This window comes from Orcinus orca, chromosome 21 (assembly GCF_937001465.1).
Source record: "Orcinus orca chromosome 21, mOrcOrc1.1, whole genome shotgun sequence".
NCBI classification, from domain to species: Eukaryota; Metazoa; Chordata; class Mammalia; order Artiodactyla; family Delphinidae; genus Orcinus; species Orcinus orca.
In genome coordinates, this window is record NC_064579.1 from 24,026,505 (window position 1) to 24,054,262 (window position 27,758).

A 27,758-nucleotide genomic window follows, 5' to 3' on the forward strand; every position below is an offset into this window, starting at 1 on the left:
AATTAATCGGTTAATCCATCTTTTGTCCATTTTAATTGAGTTTTAGATGGACCCTTTTGAGGCTGTGCATTTCCATCCGTACTTTGGTTTGTTTCTGGATTTTTCTTTGCTTCCATTGGTCTAGCAACTTCATACTGTTTTAACAGGAAGCTTTTTAGTATCTGACAGGGTGATCCCCCTTCATTTCCTACATGTTTATTCATCCAGATAAACTTTAAAATCACGTTTCAAGCTTCCAAGCAATCGTGTTTGGAATTTTGATTGGGATTATGTTGGATTTACAGATAAAGTTAGGAAGAACTGACACTGGGAGACTCTATCACATAGTGGTATGCACGTCTCCATTTATTTGGATATATGAAATGATCTTTATTCGTATTTTATTCAGTCTTCACAGCCTCGCGTTACTTGCCTCCCTGAGATATTACACGAGATGGGTGGTAGCAGCCGTGTGCTACTGTGTTTTTGTTGACTTTCTTCTTAAATATTCTACAATTTTTCCTTTAACCATTTCAGTGCATATGCACTCAGGATAGATTTTGACTTTTACTATTTATCTGTTATGAAATCTCCTTCCTGTTTTTGACAGTTTTGTCCTGAGCTCAGCCGTAATATATCTCGGTTCTTCTCTATGTCTCTCTGTTTTGGAGAACGTAGAGTTGCATTTTATTTTTTGACACAATCCTAGTCTTTCTCTTTCTGGGTGATTTTACCCTGTTTAATGTAACATATGTCTTGTGCTATTGTTTAAGTTTATATCATTGCGTTTATATGCTTGAAAACTTTAAAAGATTACATACTTTGCTCTGCGCTGTGTGTCTTTTCTGAGCTTTCTTCTTTCTTCCCCAGAAATTCAGAAGGAATTTATTCTACTGTTTATGTTTTATTTATTTATTTATTTTTTTGCGGTACGCGGGCCTCTAACCGCTGCGGCCTCTCCCGTTGCGGAGCACAGGCTCCGGACGCGCAGGCTCAGCGGCCATGGCTCACGGGCCCAGCCGCTCCGCGGCATGTGGGATCTTCCCGGACCGGGGCACGAACCCGCGTCCCCTGCATCGGCAGGCGGACTCCCAACCACTGCGCCACCAGGGAAGCCCCTATGTTTTATTTTAAATAATATATTGAAGTCTCTGTTTCTTGATTATTCAATTTCAAAGCAAGAACTATTAGGAAAGGTGAAAAAACATCACACTCATTCTTTTAAATAAGAGCAAACTTTCCTTCTACTCAAGTTTTTCTTTCATTTGAAAAAAACCAATTCTGTTGAGATATAATTGACACTCCGCAGAGTTCACCCATTGAGAGTGTATAATCCCGTGATTTTTAGTTTATACAACATCACTACAGTCAGTTTCAGAACACTTTCATCCCTCCTGTCCTCCCATCCCCCACCCCAGTGCTAGGCGCCCCCTAACCTACTGCGTGTCTCTGTGGACTTCCCTTTTCTGGGTGTTTCATATGAATGGAATCATGTGACGTGAGGTCTTGGGTGACGGGAGTTTTTCACTTAAGCCTAATGTCTTCAAGGTTGAGTTCATCCACATTGTATTAGAACTTTATTCCTTTTTTAAATGTCTACTTTTTTAGTTTTTAAAGATTAAAAACATTTTATTGTTCTAATTGTGGAAAAATATACATCACATGAAATTCATCATTTTAACCATTTTTAAAGGTACAGTTCAGTGGCATCAGGGATGTTCACATTGTTGTGCAACCATCGCCACCATCATCTCCAGATCTTTCTCATCATCACCGATTTATTTCCAAATCCAAAGTCATGAAATTTTACCATGATGTTTTCTTCTAAGAGTTTAGGTGTTTTCGCCATTTAGAGTTAATTTTTGTGTATGGTATGAGATTGGGGTCCCACCTCATACTTTGGTGCGTGGCTGTCAGGTTGTCTCAGCACCATCTGTTGAGAAGTCTCCCCTCCCCATTCAGTGGTCTTGGCACATTTGTTGAAGGTCAGTTGACCGTGAAATCTATGGGTTTATGTCTGGATTTTCAATTCTGTTACATTAATCTGTTCTTGTGCCAGAACCACAATGTCTTGATTACTATTTCGTAGGAAGTTTCAAAATCCAGATGTGAGTCCTTCAACTTTGTTTTTCTTTTTCAAGATTGTTTTGGCTATTCTGGGTCTCTTGCAATTCCATATGAATTTTAGAGTCACGTTGTTAGTTTCTATAAAGAAGTCAGTTGGATTTGTGGCGGGATCACAGTGAATCTGTACATCAGTTTGAAGAGTTAAATCTTCTGATTCATGAACATGGAGGTACTTTTGTTCAGATCTTTAATTTCTTTCAAAAGTATTTTGTAGTTTGCAGAGCATAAGATTTTCATTCCTTTTGTTAAATTTATTCCTAAGTATTTTATTCCTTTTGATGTAATTATAAATGGAACTGTTTCTATTTTCAGATTGTTCAAGTACATAGAATTACAATTGATTTTTTATATTGATCTTGTATCCTTCAACCTTGTAGAACTTATTTATTAGTTCTAATTGTTTTTAATGGATTTCCTAGAATTTTTATTTTATTTTTTTATTATTATTTTTTGTGGTACGCAGGCCTCTCACTGTTGTGGCCTCTCCCGTTGCGGAGCACAGGCTCCGGACGCACAGGCTCAGCGGCCATGGCTCACGGGCCCAGCCGCTCCGCGGCATGTGGGATCTTCCCGGACCGGGGCGCGAACCCGTGTCCCCTGCATCGGCAGGCGGACTCGCAACCGCTGCGCCACCAGGGAAGCCCTCCTAGAATTTTTTATGTACAAGATTATGGCACCAGCAAATAGTTTTACTTCTTCCCTTTCCAATCTGGATGCTTCTATTCATTTTCATTGTCTAACTGCCCTGTCTAGGGCATCCAGGACTGTGTTGAATAGCAGTGGTGAGAGTGGGCACCCCTGCCTTGTTCCTGATGTTAGGGAGGAAGCATTCAGTCTCTCTCCATTAAGTACGATGTTAGCTGTAGTTTTTTGTAGATGTCTTTTATCAGGTTGAGGAAGTTCCCTAGTTCTATCCCTAGTCTGTAGAATGTTTTCATCAAGAACTTGTAATAATTTTTATATATTGCTGGATTAGTTCTGCCAGTATTTTATTGAGAATTTATGCATCTGTGTTCATGAGAGATATTGATCTTTAGCCTTCTTTTCTCATCAGGTCTTTGCCTGGTTTCGGTATCAGCGTAAACTGGTCTTATAAAATGAGTTGGGAAGTGTTCCCTTTACTTATATTTTGGGGAAGAATTTGTGAAGAATTGGTACGGATTCTTCCTGAATTTTTTGGAAGAATTCAGTGGAGAAGCCATCTGGGTCTGAGCTTTTCTTTGTGAACAGTTTTTGTTTACTAATTCATTGTCTTCACTTGCTATAAGGTCTATTCAGATCGTCTCTTTCTTCTTGAGTCAGGTTTGGTAGTTTGTGTCTTTTGAGGCGTTTGTCCATTTCATCTAAGTTATCTAATTTGTTGGTGCAAGTTGTTCGTAGTTTTCTTTTTTCATCTTTTTCTGCCTGTAAAGTCTGTATAGTGTTCCGTTTCATTCCTGATTCTAGTAATTTGAACCTTTCCTTTTTTCTTGGTCAGTCTAACTAAAGACGTTGATTTTGTTGATCATTTCAAAGAACCAGCTTTTGACTTCATTTTTCTCTTTTGTTTTTATATTCTCTGTTTCACAAGTTTCTGCTTTAATCTTTATTATTTTCTTCCTTCTTCTTGCTTTGTGTTTAGTTTGCTCTTCTTTTTCCAGTGTCTTAAGGTGGAAGTTTAGCTTATTGATTTGAGGTCTTTCTTCTTTCTTAATAAAGGCATTTGCAGCTATAAATTTTCCTGTAAGTATTGCTTTAGCTGTCTTCATTTTTCATGAATCCCAGTGCATTTTCTGATTTCCTTTTTGATTTGTTCTTTGTTCCATTGGTTATTTAGGAGTGCTTTGTTTAATTTCCACATATTTGTGCGTTTTCCGATTTCTTTCCTGTTATTGATGTCTAATTTCATTTCATTGTGATCAGAGAACATAATTTGTGTAAACTCTCTCATTTTAAATTTGTTGAGCTTTTTTTATGACAGTGTATGGTCTGTTCTGGTGCATGTTCCAGGTGCGCTTGAGAAGAGTGTGTACTCTGTTGCTACTGTTGGGGCAATGTTCTGTAGATGTGTCTTTGGTCTAGCTGACTTACAGTGCTGCTTAAGGCTTCTGTCCTGTTGACCTTATGTCTAGTTGTTCTACCTGTTATTGAAAGTGAGGTGTTGACGTCTTCAGCTGTTATTATCAACATCATTTTTGTCAGTCTTTGATTCACGCACGTTGGTGTTCTGTCATTAAGGTGCATATATATTTATAATTGTTATATGTTCTGATGGGTTGACCCTTTTATCGTTATAAAATGTCCTTTTTTATGTCTAGTAACACCTTTTATTTCAAAGTCTATTTTGTCTGCTCTCGCTGCTGCTGCTGGAGCTGGGGGTTGGGAAGAAGACAGGCTTCTCTCCGAGCAGCATCCCGTCCCGCCAGGAACTGAGCGCTTGGTGGGGGGCGGCAGCAGCCTCAGGTCCTCTCGGCTTGCCGGTCCGACGGGGAACCAGCACATCTCTGGCGGGCAGGGCTGTCAGGGCCCCCTGTCCTCAGCACACTGGTGCCACGCGTGGGGCCGGGGGGCGGGGAGGAAGGGGTCCCAACCCTGCACGCGTTCACTGGTGTTGGCCCCGTCCCGGGTGCAGGCTCGGTCTCCCTGAGCTGGGAGGGGCGGGAGGGAGCAGATTCAGTTCCAGTACCACAGACTCTCATCTTTCTCCCCAAATTTGTGCAGATTTTCTGGAATAGATTTTCCTCACTTGCTGTTTGTCCTCAGGACCATTTCCAGAGGCTGAAATGTTTTCATTTATTTTTTTGCTATAATCGTCACACCTTCGCTGGGGAGTGGGCAGCGGGGTTTTTTTGCGCTGTCATGCTGGAAGCCGATCTCATTTTTAATGATAGAGGAATCTGAGCCTGTTTAAACGCTCGTGTGAAAAAGTCAGTGGTGGGGGCAGGTTGAATATGTGGGCAGAGATGGGACATCAGGGACGCAAGTCCTTTTAGGAGAACGTGGTGTCCAGGACACATTGGGGGTTCAGTGTCAGGTACGTGGGATGCGTCTCTGACGTCACAGGGGTCAGGGGACGGCTCGTCGGTGTTGTGGTCCCTGTCGCCGGCTCTGCTCTTCCTTGTGACAGGGACGAAGGTTGTGGGTGGGGGCGCAGCGGGAGCGAGGGGGATCGTGAGGCTCCCACAGCTGCTGGGAAGTGAGAGGGAGCCAGCGTTTCCAGGAAAATGCGTTAGGATTTGCAGTTAGGGGGCGGAGGGGAGGAGTCTCACATGTTTCAATTCGAGACTTTTCAGCAGACAGTGGTTATTAACTCGGCTCAGGATTCCCCGTTAATCTCGTTACACTGGTGGTGCATGGAGTCCCAGATGGATGGTGTGCTGGTCGATGGCGGCTTGAGGAGGCGTCTGTTTCTCTATGTCCTCAACAGCACTAATTTCTTCTTGTCTTTTTGATGAGGGCCATTCTGACATCAGACAGATGTGAGGTGATGTTTCACTGTGGTTTGATTTGCATTTCCCCGATGATCAGCGATGTTGAGCATCTTTTCATGTGCCTGTTGGCCGCCTGTATGTCTTCTTTGGAAAAATGTCTATTCATGCACTTTGCCTGTTTTTTAATCGGATTATTTGTTGGAGAAAAGGAAACCCTAGTACACTGTTGGGGGGAATATAAATTGGTACATACAGTATAGAGGTTCCTCAACAAATTAAATATAGAACCACCATATGGTCCATCCATCCCATTTCTGGGTGTGCATCCAAAGGAAATGACATCAGTATCTTGAAGGAGGTATCTGCACTATGTGCTCATTGCATTAGTCACAGGAGCCAAGACGTGGAACTAGCCTAAGTGTTCGGTGACAGATGAATGGATAAAGAAAATGTGAGGGTCAGGAAATCCTGCCGCTTGTGGCGACATGGATGAACCTGGCAGACGTTTATTCTAACTGAAATAAGCCAGCCAGAGAGAGACAAATGCTGTGTGGCATCACTTGTATGTAGAAACGAACACGCACAGAAGCTTATGTCATCGAGCAGAGAGAAGAATGGTGATTACTTGGGACTGGGGGAGGGGCGATGGGGAGACCTTGGTCAAAGGACCTGAACTTCCAGCTGTAGGACGAATAAGTTCTGGGGAATCTAACGTGCAGCGTAGTGACTACAGTGAATAATACCATATCGTGTCCTTTAAAGGTGCTGAGAGTAGGTCCCAAGTGTTCTCAAAGCACACACATGCACACATGCACACACATGAGTCACCTCTGTGAGGTGAGGGGCGTGTCCATTAACTCGATGGCGTGATCATCTCACAGTGTACATGTGTATCAAATCATCATGCCTACACTTTAGATTACAGTGTTATTGGTCACTTGCTCCTCAATAAACCTGAAATAAATATACCCAGGAGGCTTCCAGGGTCCATAATGATGAAAGCTGGCTTGGTCATATGTTAAAAGGTCATGGTTATTAGTTTAACCTTTTCGTCTTTACACGGATAGAGATGCTGTCGGAACAAATCTGGTCTAGGATCCCCGGAGGAGTTGGGTTCTGACCTGTTTAGTCCATGGGCTACAAGAACGAGGCCAGAGGAATGTGCTCTCTCACCGTCCCCCCGCCCCCCCGGCCTCTGGGCGGAGGGTTCTTTGCTCTCTGACTGTCATTTGCAAAGACCAGTTTCACGCTTGTCAGCCTTGAACTAGCAGCCATTCTGTTGTTGGAACATCCGCCAGAGGGACAGGCTCTTCTCGGGGAGCGCAGGGCGTGCTGAGCTGGGGACCCGAGGTCCGGTGGTGCCGGATTTTCTCCATCAGGCCCCCCTCGTGCGGGACCTCGTGCTCCACTTCTCATTTGTGCTGAGGGTACCTTCCTGCTCTGAGGTCAGCCCTGCCGCGGTCGGTACCTGGCCCCAACCCTCTGGTTTGTCCCCCGTCTGTCCCATCTCGTCTCCGTGGTCCCTGGGGAGCAGAGCCCGCCTGAGTCTGTCAAGTCGTTATTTCTGCCACTAACGGCCCCCTCCCCCCCCGCAGTCTGTCCTTCTCCTACTTGGCAGAGTTCCAAGAGTGGAAAAATGGCATCACTGATCTTCCCCACTCCATACCGAAAAGACGTGATTGCTGCTGGGAAAGCATGTATTTGAGTAGTTGCTGCTGACAAACACCCCCAGAGCCTCTACTGGGAGCCTGTGGTCCTCACCAGCGCTCCCCCCTCCTCCAGGGGGGAAGGGCAGTGTCCTCCCGCCGGGGCTGCTCTCATCACCGGTGTCCCTGGCCCTCCTTCCTCCCTTTGACCTCTTTCTGTCAGGTTTGTCCCCTCTTCTCACTCCTTTGGCCGGATGACCACCCTGGAGCCCATCTCCACGCTTCTTGCCCTCGGCCCCGGCGGCCAGGCTACCCTCCTCCGCTGCCGTTGCCTTGTGGGTCCCGGGACAGCGTGCGGGCTCAGCTACAGGCTTCCGTCCCCGTGATGGAACATTCGTGTCCGCCACGGCCCTGGTAACACAGTGCATACTGCTGGCGGGACTCTGCTGAGAACGTCACCCCTTTCCTGCTGCAGGTTCCGCGTCTTGACACGAACGAGCTCTCCTCCGAGCAGCGGCACCCACAGCCTGCATGCGCCGTGCTCACGCGTCGTGGGTCCCCCGGAGATGGCGCACAGCAGGCGGGGGCTCGTATGTGGCCCAACAGAGAAGTGTGATCCGCCCTCACCCACAGAGCCTCAGGGATCGTCCCAAGAACTGGCAAAAATTTCATGCAGCGTGACAACAGTAATAAATCTGATCGTACATACTTTAAGGTAGAATACTTCTTTTTAAAACAGTTCAGCAAAGGGACTTCCCTGGCGGTCCAGTGGTTAGTACTCCGCGCTTCTGCTGCAGGGGGCACGGGTTCTATCCTTGGTCGGGGAGCTAAGATCCCGCATGTCGAGTGACACAGCCAAAAGAAAAAATAAGTAAAACAATTCAGCAAAGTTCTGCAACCTAGAATAGGGATTTTTACTTTTTAGAAAATTAATAGGCAATCTTTCCTTGAGCTGGAAAACTCTCTCCGGGCACTCATAGATCTGCGTGGACTTAGTCTCCCCACGAATCTCATTTATCCCGTGGTTTTAGGTGAGACGTTTGCCCCCTATAGTTTGGCTGGTTGTAGGATATTTTATCAGAGAACCTGGTTCCTCTTCTGTTCCATATTGCTCAGATTACTAGATTTTGAAAGCAAAATTGCAACTGAAACCGTTTAAGAAATACATCAGTAGAAATAAATGTAAAAGAACACAAAGTTTCCCCTCTCCTGACCGGCCCAACTCCCTTCTTATTGGTAACACTCAGTGTGTCGCTGTGATGTCCATGAATAACCTGTGAAATGTAACAAAAGATGTTAGCCGCCCTCCACCTGGCTGCATTTACTTCCTCAGGACGTCTGCGTCCTTCCCACCAGCAGTCCCAGGGGTCCGTGTGGTCCCTGCGTCTAAGGCCAGGACTGAGCTGCTCTCCCCCGTCCGGGCCCTGGAACCTTGGTGTCGGGGGTCAGGCAGGACCTTTGTCTGTAATATTGAAATGGCGCCTTAATAAATACTCTGAGTGAGAAATGCCTCCCTCCTGACACACGTGTGTGTTTCTACGCACACATTCACGGGCACCTGCACACACGCACACACACCCACACCGTGTTAGCATCCGGTCACCCTGAGTGGCACCACCAGTGCGGACGGTGACCAAGACCCAGCGGGTTTATCTATCCAGGTGGCTTCTTGCGGGAGCTGGTGTGCGACACCCCATCTCTACTCCCTCCTCGTGCCCCGACGGCTGTCACTTCTGGTCGTTCCCACGGGGGCGGTTTTGCTCCGTCAGCGTCTCCGCTTCTGTCTGTGAGTCGAGCTCTGCGGACGGCAGGCTCCCTCACGCTCAGCAGACGCACCACCCGTACCTGTGCTTCGTGTCCTTCCTGTGTCATCAGATGCATGAGCCGTCGCCCGCGGCGTCAGGACACAGAAGCTCCGGCCCTCTGCCCGCGATCCTCGCCCTCGTGCGGACTCAGGGCTTGATAGGGTGGGTCCTGGGCACCGCGTGGGACAGACGGTTCGTGGGCCCCCGAGCCACGGCGGGTGGAGCGTGGCCTGTCTTGTTTCCATCCCGTGGCTGCACAGAAAGTTACAGTAACGATCCTTAGACGTTCATTTTCTCCTAGAAACATTTAAGAAAAGCTGCCCCCCGCCATCAGGGGAGAATCTCCTCCTGCAGGATGTCGTGGGGACGTCAGGGTGCTCGTGGTTACTGTCGGCCACCGAGATGAGATGCGAGTCCAGTGTTTCCTCACCTTCTCTGACCCTGAATCTCCCCCCGGCCCCACCGTGGGAGTGTAATTTGAGAAACAGGGTCCCAGCCGCGTGGAGAGCTAGAAATCTGGTCGTCTCGGCTTCTGTGCTGTTGTGGTCACTTTCCTTCCCGGCCTCCAGAAGGCGTTGCTCTCCTCCACCCGCCTCGACCTCCCATCTGTGCTCTGCTCTCCTCGGGGTCGCGTCGCCTTGCGGACCTCTTTCCGCACAGCGCCCCTTCTCCGGGGGATGGAACACGTGCTCCTGGGCAGGGCCTCGTGGCTCCAGCTTCCCCAGCTTCCGGCGCTTCCCGGTCCCCCAGACGTGTTTCCCTGGTGGTGGTCTCCCCTTCTTCCTCTCTGTCTTCTTTCTCACCCCTTTCCCCCTTCTTCTCCCCCCTCCCATTAGTGTCCTCACGTTTGGGGTCTGTGGGTCCATCCCCCCCCCCATGCACACCTTGGGGCTCAGGATGCCCGTGGATGGCGCCCTCCTGTTCGGGGCCTTACGATGCTCTGGGCCGGGAACACGGGTATAAAGAGATGCAGATGCAGCCCGCGGGGGTGGTGCTCCTGGCAGGGGACACAGTTAGTGCCATGTGGGAGAGGTGATAAAGGTGACCAGGACCTGCGTGGCATGAAAAGTCAAGGAGGGTATTTGATTTAAGCTTAATTTGGGAAAATGCTCGAGATTTCCATAGACGGAAAAGAGGAAGGAAGGTTGCCGGGTTGGGGTTGAGAGGCTGCGAGTGTCCGAAGGGTCAGGCCGTGGGAAGGATGTAAAGGATGCAGCTGGGAAGCAGGTGCAGGCAGGACAGAGGCGTGGGCTTCCCTGTGTCCGAGCGGTCCTCCTGGGCCATCAGGTGGCAGGCGGGCTGGAGGAGGTCAGCTGGGGTCGTGACCCTTTCACCCTCAAATGCGGGCGGCCTCAGGGCCGTGGGGGAGGGGAGCCCCTCATCCGCGGGAGTCTCAAGGGGGCTTCCCCGAGCAGGCGGGGAGGCAGTCTGGGAGCCCACGAGGGCCTCAGGAGGGGGCGGGTCCCAGGAGCACCTGGCGGGCGTGGGAACGTCTAGGGTACACGATGGGTAAGGACGCGGGGCCGAGGGTCCTGTCGCAAAGGGAATTGTGGGACACGTTCTGGAGTGAGGAGCATCTCTCCCGCAGTCGACCCGGGGCTGGGGAAGGACAGGAAGACATCCCAAAGGTTCCGACACGAGGCTGGGGTGCGGTGGGGAGACTCTTAAAGCTCTCAGCTGACTGCGGGGGAGCTGTCGCGTAACAGCGCCGCAACGTGTGGGTGAAGAGGCCGCCTCGCACCCGATAGGACGGCTGCCGTCAGAAAACCAGAAAATAGCAGGTGTGTTGAGGATATGGAGAACAGGGACCTCGTGCGCTGTCGGTGGGACCGCCAGACGGTGCAGCCACCGTGGAAGCCAGCGTGGAGGTTCCTCGGAAGATTACGAGTAGAACTGCCGTACGATCGAGAGATGTACCCGCAGAACCGAGAGCAGGGAGGCAGGTCCCTGTCCCCCGTGTCCTGGCAGCTTCATTCACGGCAGGAGAACGGTGGGTTAATTATGAGGAGTCGGCCACGCGATTATGGAGGCTGAAGGGTATGTACACATAGATGTGTATGTTTACATACAGGCACACACCTGCACACGTGCACACGCAGTGTCTGTACATCCTGTTATCCAGTTGGTTCTGCTTCCCTGGAAAACCCAACCAGCGCGGCAGTTTTCTCCATTCTGTAGAAAAACACTCTGGAACAGCCCTGAAGGATGGTTTCCTGCCTTTTAACCCAGAAAAGGCGATCGATTAAGTGAACATCTTGGTTACACATGGTCCGTGCACTCACATTTTCTTACGCTGCAGATAAATTGAATAACATTTAGTTAAATAGATGGGACCGGTATGCACCCTTGTCTACAGTAGAAAAGTAGGAAAGACGATCGTGAAAGGAGACGGGGGCGGAGGCAGAGCGAGCCTCAGGGGCCTGGGCAGGGTCGCCTGGCAACCGGGACGGGATCCCTTTTGATCAGAGACTGGTGCTCCAGGTAGGAGGCTGTGGTTTCCTGATGGAGCCTAGCGGCCTGTGTCTGTGACCTGGGAGCCACATGTCCTGGAGGGTGATGGAGCCCACCTTGTGACGGGTGCTGGCCCAGCTCTGGGCCCTGGCCTTCCCTCAGGGTGTCCCTTCCTCGGGGACGAGGCTGCCCTGCCTCTTCACCCTCATCTGAGAGCAGCTGGTGAATCCAACGAAGGTTCCAGCCTCTTGGGAGGCTCCACGTTCCACGGATCCGACCGAGGCTTTGAAGGTGCAGGGGGGGCCTCTGTTCTCGCTGAGCAGGTGGAGACAGGCCGTGTAGACACCATGAGGCCGTGCAGGAGCAGGTGTGGTTAAGGAGGGCCCATGGTGTTGATTTTGAGATCCCCGTTAGACATCCCGGGGTGGCAGCAAGTAGGCAGCGGGACATGGTTCTGAATCCAGGAGAGAGAAGGTTACGGCTGAGGTGGAGAAGCTGAGTCGTCAGGTGGTTTAGGGCCCAGGGAGGATGACCTGGGCCACGAGCACAGACGGGAAGAGGCAGAGGCTCCAGAGCTGGGAGGCCAGGAGGAAGAGAAGGCCAGCAGAGCGGTGAGGGGACACCCCGGCCTGGGAGGTGACCCTGAGCGGAGTGGATTGGGTGGGGTTCTGGGATCGAAATCCCAGGGTTCCTCTCAGAAGCTCATGGGGAGGGGCAGGAAGGAGACAGGTAAGGGGTGAGGTACTTATTTTATAACATTGAACGTGGAATTCTTTGGATTTTCAAAGAAGTCAACCACCATTAGTTTTACAAGAATAATGGAGCTATTTGAAGTCCCCAAAGCATATTTCAAATGTCGGTGGCCTCCACTTCCTTTGAATTCCGTGGACTGAATTCTCTGGGACCAGATGACCCCACATCAAGCCTCCCGTTACTGGGAGGCTACAGGACCACGAATTTAAGTATCTGTCCTTTTTCAGTGATCTCTTAAAAAAGTTAGAAATGGTGTTTCTTCTCATCATTTAAATTGTTGCGCCTTTTCAGATCTGTTTATACGAATATAAGTTCTCAATTAGCTCTTAATTAGCTCTTAACCTCCTCAACCAACAGTTCCTGAAATTTAGAAAAAGCTGCAGTGAGCACTGGTGTTGTGAAACAGCGAGTCCAAACTCGTTCTGCGCCAACGCCCGCTATTTTTAAGCTCAGATGAATGTTCTGTAAAAAGTTAAATGGTCTCTTTGATAAGAATGGAAATATCTTGGTCATTTTCCACTTGTAACGGGGAGGATGATTTTGGACAAAATGCATGTGTGTGTATGTGTGCGCGCACATGTGTGCCCGCTTGTGTGCGTGTGCATGTGTGTGTGCATGCACGTGTGTGCGCACGTGTGTTTTGGAACTTTCTATCCATGGCTTCCCCTCTACAGTCAGAGGACGTAATAATAAAGGGCCTTCCGTGCTTCACGTTCAGAAGTCGAGCCTTTGACTCTGTGAGGCTTGAAGTCAGGCCGTCCTGGGGGGCAGAATCTTCCAAACCCTAGAGACCCTGTCGCACACCAGAGTCACCTCCTCAGACCCCAGAGGCTGGTTCTGAGCTCCACTTAGCGGGCGGGGGTCGTGTTCGGATTCCCACTGCCAGGAAGAGGGGAGCCTCAGGGTGACCCTGGAATGAGCAGTGCCCGCTCTGGTCACCTCCGACGGAAGGTGCTCAGTGAGGGAGGGAGCGAAGGGCCCCACCCGACAGGGCTCCACACGGGCACGGGGAGGGGTGGCGAGAGGGGCCGCAGATCCCCCTGTGTCCTCCTGCTGTGTCCAGGCCCTCCGGGGACTGGGTGAGGCCCCCCACTGGGGAGGAAGACCTGCTTTACTGGGTCCACTGGGTCATGCTGGTCTCAGCTACAAACACCCTTAGACTCGCCCGGGGGGACGTTTAATCAGGACGCTCCAGGGTTGGTCAAGTTGTGCGTAAAATTCCCGTGCACGGACCAGGTCTTGAGGACGTTTCTGAGCGGAGGGAAGCGCACAGGTTGGGGCTGAGCACGGCCAGCCTGCTGTGGGGAGGAGGGTGGGGCTGGCCTTGGAGGCCAAGCTCAGGGCCCCCCCCCCCAGAGAGGGCATCCAGGAGAAAAGATGGCATTTCTGGCCAGAGTTCTGATGGCGCAGAGGCCTCTGGGCGGGGTCCCGCGTGCCCTGCCCCCTTTCGGACGTGGTTCCCTGAAGGCTGGGAAGTGCCCCGGCCGTGCCCCCCCCCCCCCCCCCCCCCCCCGCTTGTGCGGCTCTCACAGCACGTAAAGATCCAGCCAGCAAACCACAGCTCTGCTGGGGGCTGAGTCCGGGGACGCCGTCCTGCCCTGTCCGGAGCTGTGGGCCTGGAGAACCGTCCCCACGGATGCTGAAGGGGCGGAAGCTCTGCTCGGACTCCCGGTGTCTCGGCACCCCCCGGCCTCCTCGCGGCTGGTACTTGATGGAGAGGATGCCCAGGCAGGGGCTCCATCCTGGCTCTGATGGGGCCGCGTGGACCCCCAGCCTCCTGGGTTGTTTCTGTGCAGCTGAGAGCGCCCCCGCCATGAAAGCAGACAAACCTCGTGTGGCCTCAGCGAGGCGTTTGCACTGCAGCCCTGGGCACGGCTCCCTGGGGACCTTCTGCCCGTGTGGTAGGGCCAGCATGTCGCGGAGCTGGCACGCGTCGGGGCCTCCTGGACCCTCAGCAGACCTTTGCGGAGGGCCGGGGGGTTGGGGCCACAGGGGTGTGACGCGGTGGAGGGCCCCGTCTGTCCACATCGGTGTGTTTCTGTGAGTGACACAGCACACCGTCCTCCCCATTGCCTCCCCGCCCCGGACTAGAGGAGAGGCCTGTGTTGTTGCCCTGAAAGTAGCGCTTCTGTCGTTGGAAGGGACATCAGCGCAGGTTTTCATGTTTTCTTAGTACTGTAGCAGTGGAAAGGGGCGATTCATTCCATCTGGTGAGTTGATTTTTAATTTGTGTGTTCATATTTATCTTTTTATTACACAGCATGCTATTAAATCATAAAGTCTTTCCTTGGTGTGTCTGTGAACGTTTGTTTTGCAGAGTAGCTCATAGATCGCATTTCAGCCTGAAGGGCTGAGACTTGGTTGGTGAAGTCACCCCAAGTCTTAGTCTGATTGATTATGAACCACTGTCCTCTCCTTTCCTCCCAGAGAGGCCAGCCAGCCCCGCAGAACAACAGGCCCTGTCTTTCTGCTTGGAGTAGGGGGCATGGGGCAGCAGTGTCTGTTCACTTTGTGATGAAATGAGAAATGCCTCAATTTCTGGTAAAATATATGCATTTTCAAAAAGACTTTTTTTTTTTTTTAAAAAACATCTTTATTAGAGTATAGTTGCTTTACGGTGGTGTGTTAGTTTCTGCTGTATAACAAAGTGAATCAGCTATACGTATACATATATCCCCATATCTCTTCCCTCTTGCGTCTCCCTCCCACCCTCCCTATCCCACCCCTCTAGGTGGTCACAAAGCATGGAGCTGATCTCCCTGTGCTATGTGGCTGCTTCCCACTAGCCATCTATTTTACATTTGGTAGTGTATATATGTCCATGCCGCTCTCCCACTTCAAGAACAGTTTTAGGTTCACAGCAAAATTGAGGGTGAGGCACAGAGATTTCCCTGTCCCCCGGCCCTCCCCCAGCCCCCTGTCACCATCTCCACCAGATGGGACATTCATTACAATCCACGCACCTACAATGAATGATACATCATCACCACCCAGAGTCCCTGGCTTACATCAGGGCTCACTCTTGGCGTTGAAAATTCTGTGGGTTTGACAAATGTATAGTGACTTGTATCCATCATTACAGAGTCATAGAGAGTAGTTTCACTGCCCTAAAAATCCTCTGTGCTCCCTCTTTTCACCACTGATCTTTTCACTCTTTCCACAGTTTTGTCTTTTCCAGGATGTCATAGAGTTGAATCATACAGTCTGTAATCTTTTCAGATTGGCTACTTTCACTCAGTCGTATGCATTGAAATTTCCTTCATGCCTTGAAGGCTCAGTTCTTTTTAGCTGAATAATATTCCATTGTCTGGAGGGACCACGGTTTATTTATCCATTCACCCACTGAAGGACACCTTGGTTGCTTCCAAGTTTTGGCATTTGTGGATAAAGGGTGTAGGGTTTTGTGTAGACAGAGGTTTTCAGTTCCTTTGGGTAAATACCAGGGAGCTTGACTATTGGATCATAGGATAAGAGTATGTTTACTTTTATGAGAAACCCCCAGACTGTCTTCCAAAGTGTCTGTGCTGTTTGCATTCTGATAGGTGTGTAGTGGTGTCTCATTGTTGTTTTCATTTGCATTTCCCTGATGACATACGATGTGGAGCATCTTTTCTTGCTTACTTGCCATCTGTATGCCTTCCTTGCTGAGCTGTCTGTTAAAGTCTTTGGACCATTTTTTAATCGGGTTGTTTGTTTTCTTGTTATTGAGTTTGAAGAGCTCTTTGTATATTTTGGATAACAGGTTTTATCACATGTGTCTTTTCTCCCAGCCTGTGGCTTGTCTGCTCATTCTCTTGACAGCATCTTTCAGAAGGTTTTAATTTTAATGAAGTCCAGCTTATCAATTATTTCTTTCATAGATCACGCCTCTGGTGTTGTATCTAAAAAGGCATCACCATACACCCAAGGTCATCTGGATTTTCTCCACGTTATCTTCTGGGAGTTTTATAGTTTTGCCTTTTACGTTTAAGCTGTGACCTACTTTGAGCTCATTTACGTGAAGGGTGTAAGGTCTGTGTCTGGATTATTATTATTTTTCTGCACACGATGTCCAGTTGTTCCAACACCGTTTGTTGAAGAGACTGTCTTTGCTGCATTGCGTTGCCTTCGCTCCTTTGTCAAAGGTCAGTCGACTATGTTTATGGGGGTCTCTTCTGTTCCACGGATCCATTTGTCTCTTCTCTCACAAGCACCACACTGTTTTCATTACTGTCACTTAAATACAAGCATTTGCCTCATTCTTAACTCCTTATTGCATGTCCCTTTATAAACATAAAGTGACTCTGGGTCAGGGTTGGGTTTGCTCGGATTTTGTTCTAGCTTTTAACTGTGTGTTTGCTTTTATCTGGATTTACTGGGTGTGTGTGTTGAGTAAGTAGGTGAAGCCTGAGTTTCTAGATGTGTCTAAATTGTAATGAGATAGATGTAAAAATGTCTAGTAGAAGTACTTGAATTCAAATAGGGTCTTGGTCGTTTTAAATTTTCTCTCCTTAAGGACATTTTAGTACTGCTTTCCTGTAGTTATAAAAATCATTGTGCAGACTTACCATGCACTACTTTATGTGAGTTAATTGTAAGTTCATTTAATTTACACAGGTACATACTATAAAAAGAGAAGTAGTTTTAAGAGGCTTATGATAGAGGGTAGAGTCAGCTGCTTCATACCCCCTTCATACCTTGCCCTGGACCCAGAGACGCCGTCCCCATTCTTTCACCGTTTCCCCCTCCCCTGACTTCCCGCTGCGGCCGGGGGAGGCTGGGGCTCCCCCTCCCCAAATGCCCAATGTGGTTACATCCTGACTTTGGGATAAATTAGTAGTTAGTACTTATATCACATTAAATTGATAGGATTGTGCCTTTTTGGTAACATCTTTCATTCACCGTTAATTGCCTTTTTTAAAAGGCCTGGCTTTCTCTTTAAAGTCTCCATCGCATTTTCACCTCTTTCCTGCGTGTCCAGCCTCAGCCTGCTGTCCGTCTGGGCAACGTCCCCCCACCCCCACCCCATATGCTGGCCCACCGCCCAGGCGCCACGTTGGGACCCCTGACCCTCCGTGACACCCCCGCCTCTGGACCCCTCGGGTCCTCGCGGCGGCCACAGAGAACGTCCTCTGGCAGGAGCCTCTTGGGGGCTCGGTGGGTCATTTAGGAAGACCTGGCTCTCCTCCTTGGCCCTTCATCTCTCTTTCATCCATGGCCGATGTTGGGGGCAGTTTCCCCTAGAATTTCCAAGGCCCCGTTCCCACACTTCCTGGCATCCAGTGTCGTGCACTTGGGTGCGTTTGGAACCCTCCTTTTGTGCTCAAGTTTCCCTGTGGTGTGCGTGAGGCTGGTCCTTCTGTGTTGGGCGCCCCGGGGTCCTGTCGAGTCTGAAATTGTCCCTCAGACACGGGGCCTGCTGTGGCTTGTCGGGTGCTGTCTTCCCTTCTGTTTCGTGGACCTTTCATCCTGGATGAGCCGTTGGTCAGATACTCCAGGGATGGCCAAATACGTTTCTGTTCTCTCTTTTTTTCTCCTAAATCTCTGTATTTTTTTAAAATCTACCTTCTGAGTGATTTCCTTGAATATTTTTCAACTCTTTATTTTTCTGTAAAAAATTTGGTTCTCCTGTTTTTAACTTCCAGAAGCTCCTTGTTGTTCTGTGAATTTTCCTTTCATAAACTTAACATCTTTTTCTTGAGTCACGGACGAAATACCTTCTCTCGCTTTCTGAAATATTATCATTATTTGAAATGTTCTCTTTTCCCCTGTAATGTTTCTCTTTTCTCTCATTCCAGTTTTCTGTCTGTTTTAGTGTCTCTCACAGTGGGAGTTTTCTTTAACTGTGTGATGATCCTCAGCTGTAAATCCTAATTAAGTGAAAGATTAAAATTTACGGACAATGTTTTGGTGGGTGAATGGGGCCTGTAGGCTGGTGGAATTGACCACACAGGGACCTGATGGGAAGCCAGAGTTTCCATTTGGAGGCCCACGTCATAGGGGGTATTTTTCTGTTTTTCAGAGGAGAACGGAAGGGTGAGGGTAGGTGGCGGGAAGCCCAGCCCCTCTCGTTCCGGAGGAAGGTGGGAGGAGGGCTCAGGGGAGCCAGCCAGCCATCAGCTCTCCTGTCTTCACCCAGGGCTCCGCTGGAGCCTGCGCTGCTCTGGCTTCCCCTAGTTCAGCTCGTTCTCTGGTGGCTGGAGAGGGGCTGGGCTGCGTGTGTGGGCACCTGGAGGGACCGCACTGGGTGAAGGTTTCCAGCGGCCTCGCTCCTGCCCTTGGGGCCCCTGCAGGCACCTCTCCGGAGGCGGCCGGGTCCCCGACTGCCAGCTCTTCTGAGAGAGCCGTGTATCTCACAGAGACACGCTGCAGCCTCTTTCTTCTGTGCTCGCCCATCCTGTTCTTTCTGTGCCTGTGGATTTTTACTGTAGTCGCTCTGTCCACTCAAAACTTGACCACGTGCACCGACGGGACGGTTTCATTAGACACGTGGCCGTGTTGCTTGGGCGCAGCCTGGGCGCCGGTGGTTCTTCGGGCTGAGCAGGTGAGCAGTGCTGGGAGCTCGTTAGACGTGCGGTGTCTGTGTGCGTGCGTGTGTGTGCACACACGTGTGTTTAAAGGCGCAGCAGAAATCCACGGAGAATTTGGAGCAGAAACCTTGTTATCAAGTGTCCTGAGGTATAACTGGTATACAAAGCCGGCGCACATTCAGGGCACACGGCTTGTTGCGTCTGGACACTTGTACACGCCTGTGAGCCTCTCAGCACAGTCAAGGTCGTGGACACCCGCGTCTCCAGGAGGTTCCTCACGCCCGTTTTTGTGGGGAGAGCACCTCGCGGGGCGCAGACAGTGCTGCTGAGGGGGCGCCCCCTGCAGTGGGTCTCGGGGACACCACCCCACCACGGGGAACCTGGAGGAAAGCCCAGGTGCTGAGAGGAATGCGACTTCCGGGGCTCCGGCCCCTAGTCCCCGACGGGATCCCTGCAGTCTGCATACGGCCCCCGGCGATACCCACGCAGGCGGTTTCTGCCCCTTGGCAGAAACTTTACCGGTTTTGGTCCCTGTAATTCCTGTCCAGGCCTGCCGGGTGACGGCCCAGGGTTTGAACGCCTGCCCGGAGCAGTCCTGACCTGCACCCCAGCTCTGGCCCTCCTGCCGCAGCCTCGCCCGCGCCCGTGCTCACGAGCGGAGTTGTGTGCGGTAACGGCCCCGACATCCGGGGCAGTGACATCGCCTGCCCTTGAGCATGTCTGTCCCATCCACTCTGGCCGGTGTCCTCCTCGCGTGCACTCGATCCACCCTGCCGGCTGCCTGGGAGGTGAGAGCAGAGACACAGGGCCCACGTGTGTGCTGCGCCCTCCGTCTGGGCAGCGGCTTCGGGGCCTCCACCCTTCAAAGCCAGAGGCACCGAGCATCCTTGACCTGCGGGGAGCTGAGCAGGGAGCACCAGGGGTCACAGATAGGATTCGCCCAACCTTCACGGGGAGACGCCAGCAGGCACCGGACCTCCGCGTTCCTGCTACCACCACCTGTGAGCAGCATCCCCACACCCTCGTGGGACCGGCCGTCCTGGCGACACGACGTGGTGGGGGCGGCTGTTAGGGGGTGACGTGGCCTCTTCTGGGGACTAAGCTAAGGTGGCTTCACCAACGTGCCATTGGACTGAACATGTAGTAACGTCCTGACACTGAATTGCCATCTGCATCTCACAGTGGAACAGCGTTATTTCCTGTTTAAACAGCATAGCTCTTGTCCACGAGCCTCGGGGACCGAGGGGGTCCAGTCAAAAGTGGCGTATTGATTGGAGCCCACCTGGCTTCCTCATGAGGCCGACGAAAGTGACGACACAGGAAAGAAGGGCCCAGAGAGCAGAGGATGGTCAAGGAACAAGAGCAAAACTCAAAAAAACCTTTATATTTGGAAATAATTCCAAATGTAAGAGTTAGGAAAAGAAAACCAGGACCCAGAGTCAGAGGGTGCCGTGTAGACGGAGGTGCCGTGTAGACGGCGGGTGCTGTGTAGCCGGCAGCGGAGGCTCCTGCTGTACAGGGGTCTTTCCTTCGGCCCCGCCCACTTCCTCTCACAGAGATGCTCATTTTGGTCACGTCTCTCTCGGGTGTAATTATTACTCTTTCGCATCCCTTGGGGCTCTGCGGGGATTCTTTTTTTTTTTTTTTAACATTTTTATTGGGGTATAATTGCTTTACAATGGTGTGTTAGTTTCTGCTTTATAACAAAGTGAATCAGTTATACGTATACATATGTTCCCATATCTCTTCCCTCTTGCGTCTCCCTCCCTCCCACCCTCCCTATCCCACCCCTCCAGGCGGTCACAAAGCACCGAGCTGATCTCCCTGTGCGGGGATTCTTTAAAACCACTCAGATCTCCTCATCAACCCCCCCCAGCTTTAGCACCCATTGACTGTTCTTGTCTGATCCCACGTTTCCGACAGTGATTAGGCTATAGTCTTAAATATGGATAGGTAAGCCAAGGAGCGTCCCTCTGGAAGTGGGTGTGTTGGCTTTGGAATCAGAAGGGATGCAGATTTACAAGAAGCCCAGGATGTGAAGTGTGTGTGTGTGTGTGTGTGTGTGTGTGTGTGTGTGTGTGTGTGTTTGCACAGTTGGACATCGAGGGCTGGGAGAGATGAGTGTCAAACATGGTCCCAGGGTTTCTTGTCTCGACGTAGTGGCATCATGAGGGCGTGGAAGGGAAGGGAATCATTATTCTGGAGAAAAACTTCTGCATTCATTGAACCTGTTTACTAGAGCCTGTTGTATACTCAGCAGACCCTGAGCTGGTCGAGGGCAGCGTTGAGACTGCAGAGTCTTTGCAACACCCACTTCTCCCCTCCACTGCCCGATTCATTTGCTCCAGAGGGGCGTAACGCATGCTTCCTGGCTGAGAATGTTGGGGTTTGTAATCAGGGAGGTCTGGGGAATGGTTGCAGCCTCATCGGTAGAGGATTTAAGACGGAAGTTCAGCTTTCCCCCTAATTGAGTTGAGAAGGCATAGTCATGAACTTCCCACAGAGATCTCTTCAGTCAGGAATTTTAAGTCTGCGCTTTGCAGTTACCTTACAGCGCTGACGTTTCTTGGGAAAGCCATTTTTCATTATTTTCACCTTCCTTTTGCTTATCAAATAAGATATTTCCTTCACCTTTTACTGCCGAACTGTGTGTGTAAACACAGGCTTTTCTTTCACATTTTCTTTGTGACTCATCCTTGATAAAAGCGTCTTGGCTTAGATCCTAGAAGATGGACCCAAGGAACTGCCCCATGAAGCCTCCCTTTTCAGGCTCTAATTGCATCTCGTATTTTAAAAGCCATCACAGAATTGGTGGGCCCATTTGCCTTATTGTAGACATCCCCTGAGTGCAGCTTTCAAGGTGCTTTGAGGACCCATTAGAGACATACATTAAACAGAACTCCATTACCGTCCTGGGAGCAGCATATATAATCAGCACACTTACCTAATCTGATTAACCTCTTTGATGAAAAATGTATGTATCAGAATTTTTCAGTACTGTTTAATTTGTTAGATTGTTCTGGGCATGTTGACTGTGCAACATTGAATGGCCTTATTAGAAAAACACTTGCAACGGTTAATGAGACGCCTTTCTCCACCTGAATGATAACCACATGTCTTTTATTTATTTGTTTTGAAACAGGTTTTGCCCGGCATTCTGCAGAAGCATTGCTGTATCTTACCAGACAGGAACACAGGTAAATGCATTTTGTTCTTCTGGTTTGAGATTCTTGGTGTTATATCCGTGCAAAATTGAGAAATCTGATTGCATAATTTAGATATCTTGGTTTTCTAAGGTGGTTGTCTTATATATTGACTTAAACAAGCAAAAAACAAACGGATGATTCAGTTCTACAGGGAGTTGTGACTGGAGCTCAGAGACCTGTTTTTATTTGAAGAAGGAAATAGATTCAGATGATTGTTGCCTTGGATTTTGAAGGGAAACCGGTCGTCTTATAAAGCTGAATATCTTAATTTCAAAGTTGTTTCCGTTGTGGATGGTATTTATTAAGGCAAACCACATTGTTGGCTAGCGTGGCGTGGCTTTGGGGCCTGTTTGCAGTCAAGGCTTTCCTTGCAATCAGGGTAGGAACTGGCCAGGTATCATGTTCTTCAAACCTCGAGGACCTCAATGAATCAAACAATAGGATGGATATCTTGAAGTGGGAGATTCTCTGACCCTGTGATTTCTCATTGTCAGGCAGATGTATGTGTGGTTAGAGGTTGTAAGTAAGGTGGTTTGCACTACTTTTAAGGAAACACGATGGAGGGAAAAAAGTCTGAAAAAAAATCCTTTGGAACTTCGCTGTTTTCAAGTTAAACAAAGAGAATTATTTACGTGAAGCGTGTTATCCTGTGGATCTGGGTCTCACTCGCTCTAACTTAAAGTGTTTTATTCAGAGACTCAAGTCCTGAGGAAAAGATCGAGATGCTGCTTCTTTTTTGCACAGGGTTTTATCAGAGTTTATTCATTTCTAGAATCAGTTGTGTCCTGCCAAGTATGTCTGTCTGTGTCCCAGGATACTTTTGCTGGCTATGAAACAGAGGCTTCTGACATTTCCTTATGTGTTTTCTGGCTAAACAAAATGAATCAGAATGGACTCTTCTGTGATAATTAGAAGAATGTAATCTGTTGGGAATTTCTCTACTTTTATCATAAACAGCATCTTGACTTGCTGGTTTGTTTCCCGGGGTCCCATTCGTAACTTACAAGGCACTGTTTTATACCATGCAGTCCAATGTAAAACACCGAGTATTTTGGAAAAATAAGATCTTAGTTTTTTTTTTTAACTTATGATTATGGATAGATTATATTACCGACTCTATTATTTTTCAAAAAAGTTCATAGACCTGTCTCTGTTTTGGTTCTGCCCGATCAATTATGTCTCAGCTGCAAATGTGAACAAATTCACTGCTTATAGGGAAGTTTGTTTAGAACGTGGTTAGATATTTTTTTGAGCCTCTTTCTATTTTCTGAAAGTCTTGGTCAGTAATGAAAATATGAACAAGTCACACGTGAAGAAACAAAGATTTTGCAAACTGTCTGTCAACAACTGTGAGTATAACACAATTTAAAGTTGGAATGCATTTTCCAGATAAGTTTCTCTCTTCCAGGTGAGTCATTACTGATTCTGAGAAGCATCAAAAATAATGATAAAATCAATTAGAAGTTAAGTACTGTTCTGTGGGGATCTAAGTGCATTTTAAATATTGAAATGAGTTTTTTCTATTTTTAGACAGTTTGTTGTATAAGAAGTTTCAAGTTCATATAGCAGATATTTCCAAATTGAGACACTTTATTTGCTTTTCATAAGAATGCAGGTAACCAACCTCTAGAACCAAGAAAGCTGCCTTCCATTATGACCTGAATATTGATGCCATCCACTAGGCAGATTCCTTAAAAATATTTTTATGTAATAGTGTTTCACTTTGAAGTCACTGCCGAGGACTTGAGGCTGTGACCTTAGGTGTGGAAATGGGAAAGTATCATATTAAATGGGGAGAAAGAGGAATTGGCTGAAATTACAGCTTTTAGAGGTGAAAGATGTGAGAATTTTAGTTTTTCCCACATAATTTGATCTAATATGTCAGAAGCTGCTTAATTATTTAGGAAATGTTTGGAAATTTCTTCAGACTCAGACACGGTGGTATTGCTTTTGCATTTTAATGGCAAATAGGGTCCTTAGGAACTTGAATGCCATTTGGTTTTACCTTAGTGGTTTTATAGAAGACTTTTCAAATTTTTGATTAAGAAGATCAGCTTTGGACTGTGTAGAGGGTTTCATTTGGGGATGATACAAAACATTCTGCAGGTGTTGGTGGCAATGGTTGCACTACAGTGTGAATGTACTTAACGCCACTGAACTAAACGCTCAAAAATGGTTAAGATAGTAAATTGTACGTTACATGTAGTTGACCACAATTTAGAAAAAAGATCGACTTTGGGATGAATCATGGCTTTTCGTTTTGTTTGATTTTTACTTATTTTAGAAGTACTGTATGCTCCAGTGACTTATGTATGTTGTAGCTGAATGTCTGGAAGAAGACCCACCTGTTTTCTGGTGTCTCATTGCTGATACGCTCAGCGGGGCTGCGGGGAAGTGTAATGAGGCCGCCCTGCTCCGGGGTCAGCTTGGCTGCTGTGGGACACAGAATTCATCCTTTCTCCTGCTATTTCGATACCTGTGATCATTTTGGTTCATATGATGTGAAGAACCAGACTGAATTCTGTTGAGCACCTCTGTAGATGACCTTATTTTTCATGTTTTTCTTGGAAACACTGGGAGTTGGGTGCATAAAGCATGTCTGTTGTGAAGGAGGAAACTTCCACGCAAACACACACACACACACACACACACACACACACACACACACACATGCACGTACCAGCCCCACCACAGACACACACACACACACCTGCCCCATCACATGCACACGCCCCATCACCACATACACACACACACACACACCTGCTCCATCAGACACATACACACACACACACCTGCACCACCACTTACACACACACACACCTGCCCCGTCACACACACACGCACACACACCTGCCCCATCACACACACACACCCCATCACCACACACACACACACACACACGCACACACCTGCCCCATCACACACCCACGCGCACATGCACGGACCCGCCCCGGGCTCTGAGCTTTTCTTCCCGTTCACGTCCGCCTTGACTCTCTTCCCTTGTTCTGGTGGCTCAGTCGGCCTCTTCCCTGCTTTTGCTCCCGGCTCCTCAGACGTGGCAGTTGGGTTTTTTGGTCTTTTTGTATCTTGTCCAGAATTTGCCCCAACTGCACAAGCATGCAATTATTTTCAGTGCTGTACAGTTTCTTTGTATCTGTTGCTTGAGGAGACGTGTGTCCAGGTGCAGGCCCTGCAGCACAGGGGCCCAGCCTGTCTCAGTATGACCTTTGTCAGAACGGCTGCTGAGAGGCTGTCCCTGGGTCCTGACCTCCTTCACCCCCTGTCTGGGAGGAGCTGCCTCCGAAGGGCCAGGAGCTGGGGTGGCCCCTCGCTGCAGCGGGAGGCTGGCAGGTTGGTTCATCTTCCCTCTGCCGCTCCACGTCTCACGGGTTCGTACACGACTTACATGTAACGACCATCACGTGACGCGTCTGCTGTACCTCCCGTAGGAGAGAATGCAGACTGTGAGCGTGTTTCCCAGACGGTGTGCCTTCGACCAGTGAAGGGGCTGGGGCTCCTTAGTCCTTGGTGGTCTGGATCCCGTATCGGCTTGTCAGTGCCGTTCCCTCGGAATCTCCATGCCATTTGGGACAATCAAGCCTAGGCAGGAGTGAGCTTAGTAAATTCTGTTTTCTTTGGGCGACACAGTGGGCTGGGGTGCTGCCCCTGCGCTTAGTGGTCTCACAGCATCTACTCCCCCGTCTATCAAGACACAGCCTACTCGGCTGGTACAAATAACTGGAAGTTACGAGAGTGACTGATTTTGCAGTAAAGCAGCAGGGGTACTTACTTACGCAGACTTTCATAATAACAACTAAATAATGAGGCGTCAAGCAGGTTAAGCACGTGGCAGTATTTAACTTTGAGATACATTGTATCTCCACAGGGAAAGCAGAATGATTGTAAAATAAGCTATATATAAAAACTGGGGGGAAAGATTTTAAGTACTTTCCATATATTCTATGTCACTGATCTTTGTGTGTTTGCCGACCTGTGGCGTGGTGTCCGTGAAGACTCAGTGTTACTGACCTCGGGTTCCTCCCAGTGATGTGCTGGCCGGCACTTAACCTCCAGCCTCCGGCGCCTGGTGCGAGGGCGGCGGGAAGCCGCGTGGGGTGTTGGCCCATGTCTGGGGTGTACACACCTCGCTGTGGTTACTGGACGTGGGTTCGGGAGGGGTCCTCACTGCCCCCAGGCTCCAGTAGCAGACAGAATGCCAGTGGTCTCAACCTGGTGCCAGTGGTCAGAGCTAGCGAGCCTAGCTCTCGCCTTCACTTCTGTGTCCAACTCCTGAGGGGTTAATTCAGGGGCCGTGGTCAGCCTGTGCTCCCCCCGTGGGGGCAGGCTGTCCCGTTGTGTGTTGGCGAAATAAAATCTGGGATTAAAATTGAACGTTTGCAATGGGGCGCTTAGTTTTAAAAAGCTACATAGTAAGTACTCTTGCATTTGTATTTGGGGGCTGAGTGTGTGTTCTCCATCATGCGAGGGTTCAGATGCCTTTGGGGCACTGGACCCAGTTACACAGTATTGCACGGTGAGCAGGGCTGTTGCCATGTGGACGGCCATGGGAAGCTTCATATTGAGGTCAAAGGCAGAGGGGACATAACTGTTGAAATCGTGGGAACGGCTGCTCTGAGGAGTCCTAAATCCCCTAAGTTTCTTTTGTGTCGAAGGTTATAAAAAGCCTTTAATGTCACATGGACAAGTGAAGGAAAATCAATGAGTATGTTTGCTCCCTTTGCTGCAGACCTGTCTGAAGGAGAAATTGTGCCCAGTGACGGGCCCGGTGAGAGTTTGGCAGTGAGTGTATCTGGGGAAATAAAACGCTGTTTCATTAATTTCACGCCTAACTTATGTGTGATTCTTAGATCTGTGTAGACAGTGATGTGACCTGTGTTCAATTTAAGTTCTAACATGAATGGTGGACGTTACGCCTTGTGTTTTTGCAGTGTTTCTGGTTTATAAGGTCTTTTATATTTATTCTGGCTAGTCCTACTGTTTTCTTGTGAGATAGGAAATACTGCCCCCGTTTTGCACATCAGTAATTAGACCCAAAGCTGTGTGTGAATTTCACTGTCACACAGCTGCTGAGTATTTTGCTGAGACCCAAATGCAGGTTTTCACTCTGAGTCAGTATATGATTCCATCATGACCCTTAATAAGTCCTTCATCTTCCAAGTGTGGGTTTCCTATGAAATATGGTGAAAGAACAAACTGGTGTAGACTGGGAATCCCGATGCAGGGGCACAGGGGGAGGGACTGCCAGCAGGGCCTCTGGGGCTTCAGAGCGCCAGATGGGGGAGTACACCAGGTGGCTCTGTGGCTGAAAAGATGTTCAGTCAAGTGGAGCATTTTCACACCTGGGGTGCCTCGCTTTTCCCAAACACCAGGTGAATGGCATTGTAACTTACTAGGTTAAACATAAGATGTCTTGTCTTTGGAAGATCAAATCCTTCAAGTAAGTTTCTTTTGCCCAGAGACTGAAATTATTTATAATGCCTTTTTTCTTTCCAAAAAGAATGGTGGTTGTGCAAATAGGATGCCAGATGATATGATTCATAAACTAAGAATAACTAAGGCAGTGCCGAGCTGAGCTGGATGAGGAAAGTGAATGTCTCAGCCATGACGACGGTTTTCCTTCCAGCCTGTATCTTGATGATCCCGCCATGCTGGGGTGAGAACATGCTTCCCCTTGCTTCACTCCCTTGCTGTCCACCGACTGGAGAGGGATAAAATCCTCATATGCTTAAAGGGCTTTATTTCATGCACTGAACAAGGCTTTATTAGGAAACTGGACATGCTAGTAAATTACCGCCAGAACGAAAGGCTGTGGATCCAATTTTAAGGCCAGAAATGTTCTATTCCACGC

At 49.0% G+C, this 27,758-nt stretch overlaps 1 protein-coding gene across 1 annotated transcript in view; it reads left to right on the forward strand.

Moving 5' to 3' along the window:
• The window catches only part of DLGAP2 (DLG associated protein 2), a 724,732-nt gene that overhangs the window by 144,975 nt on the left and 551,999 nt on the right, over positions 1-27,758 (forward strand). The window contains exon 3 of the mRNA XM_049704257.1: positions 21,823-21,877. Coding sequence (XP_049560214.1) covers positions 21,823-21,877 — 55 coding nt within the window. The remainder of the gene's footprint in view (positions 1-21,822; positions 21,878-27,758) is intronic.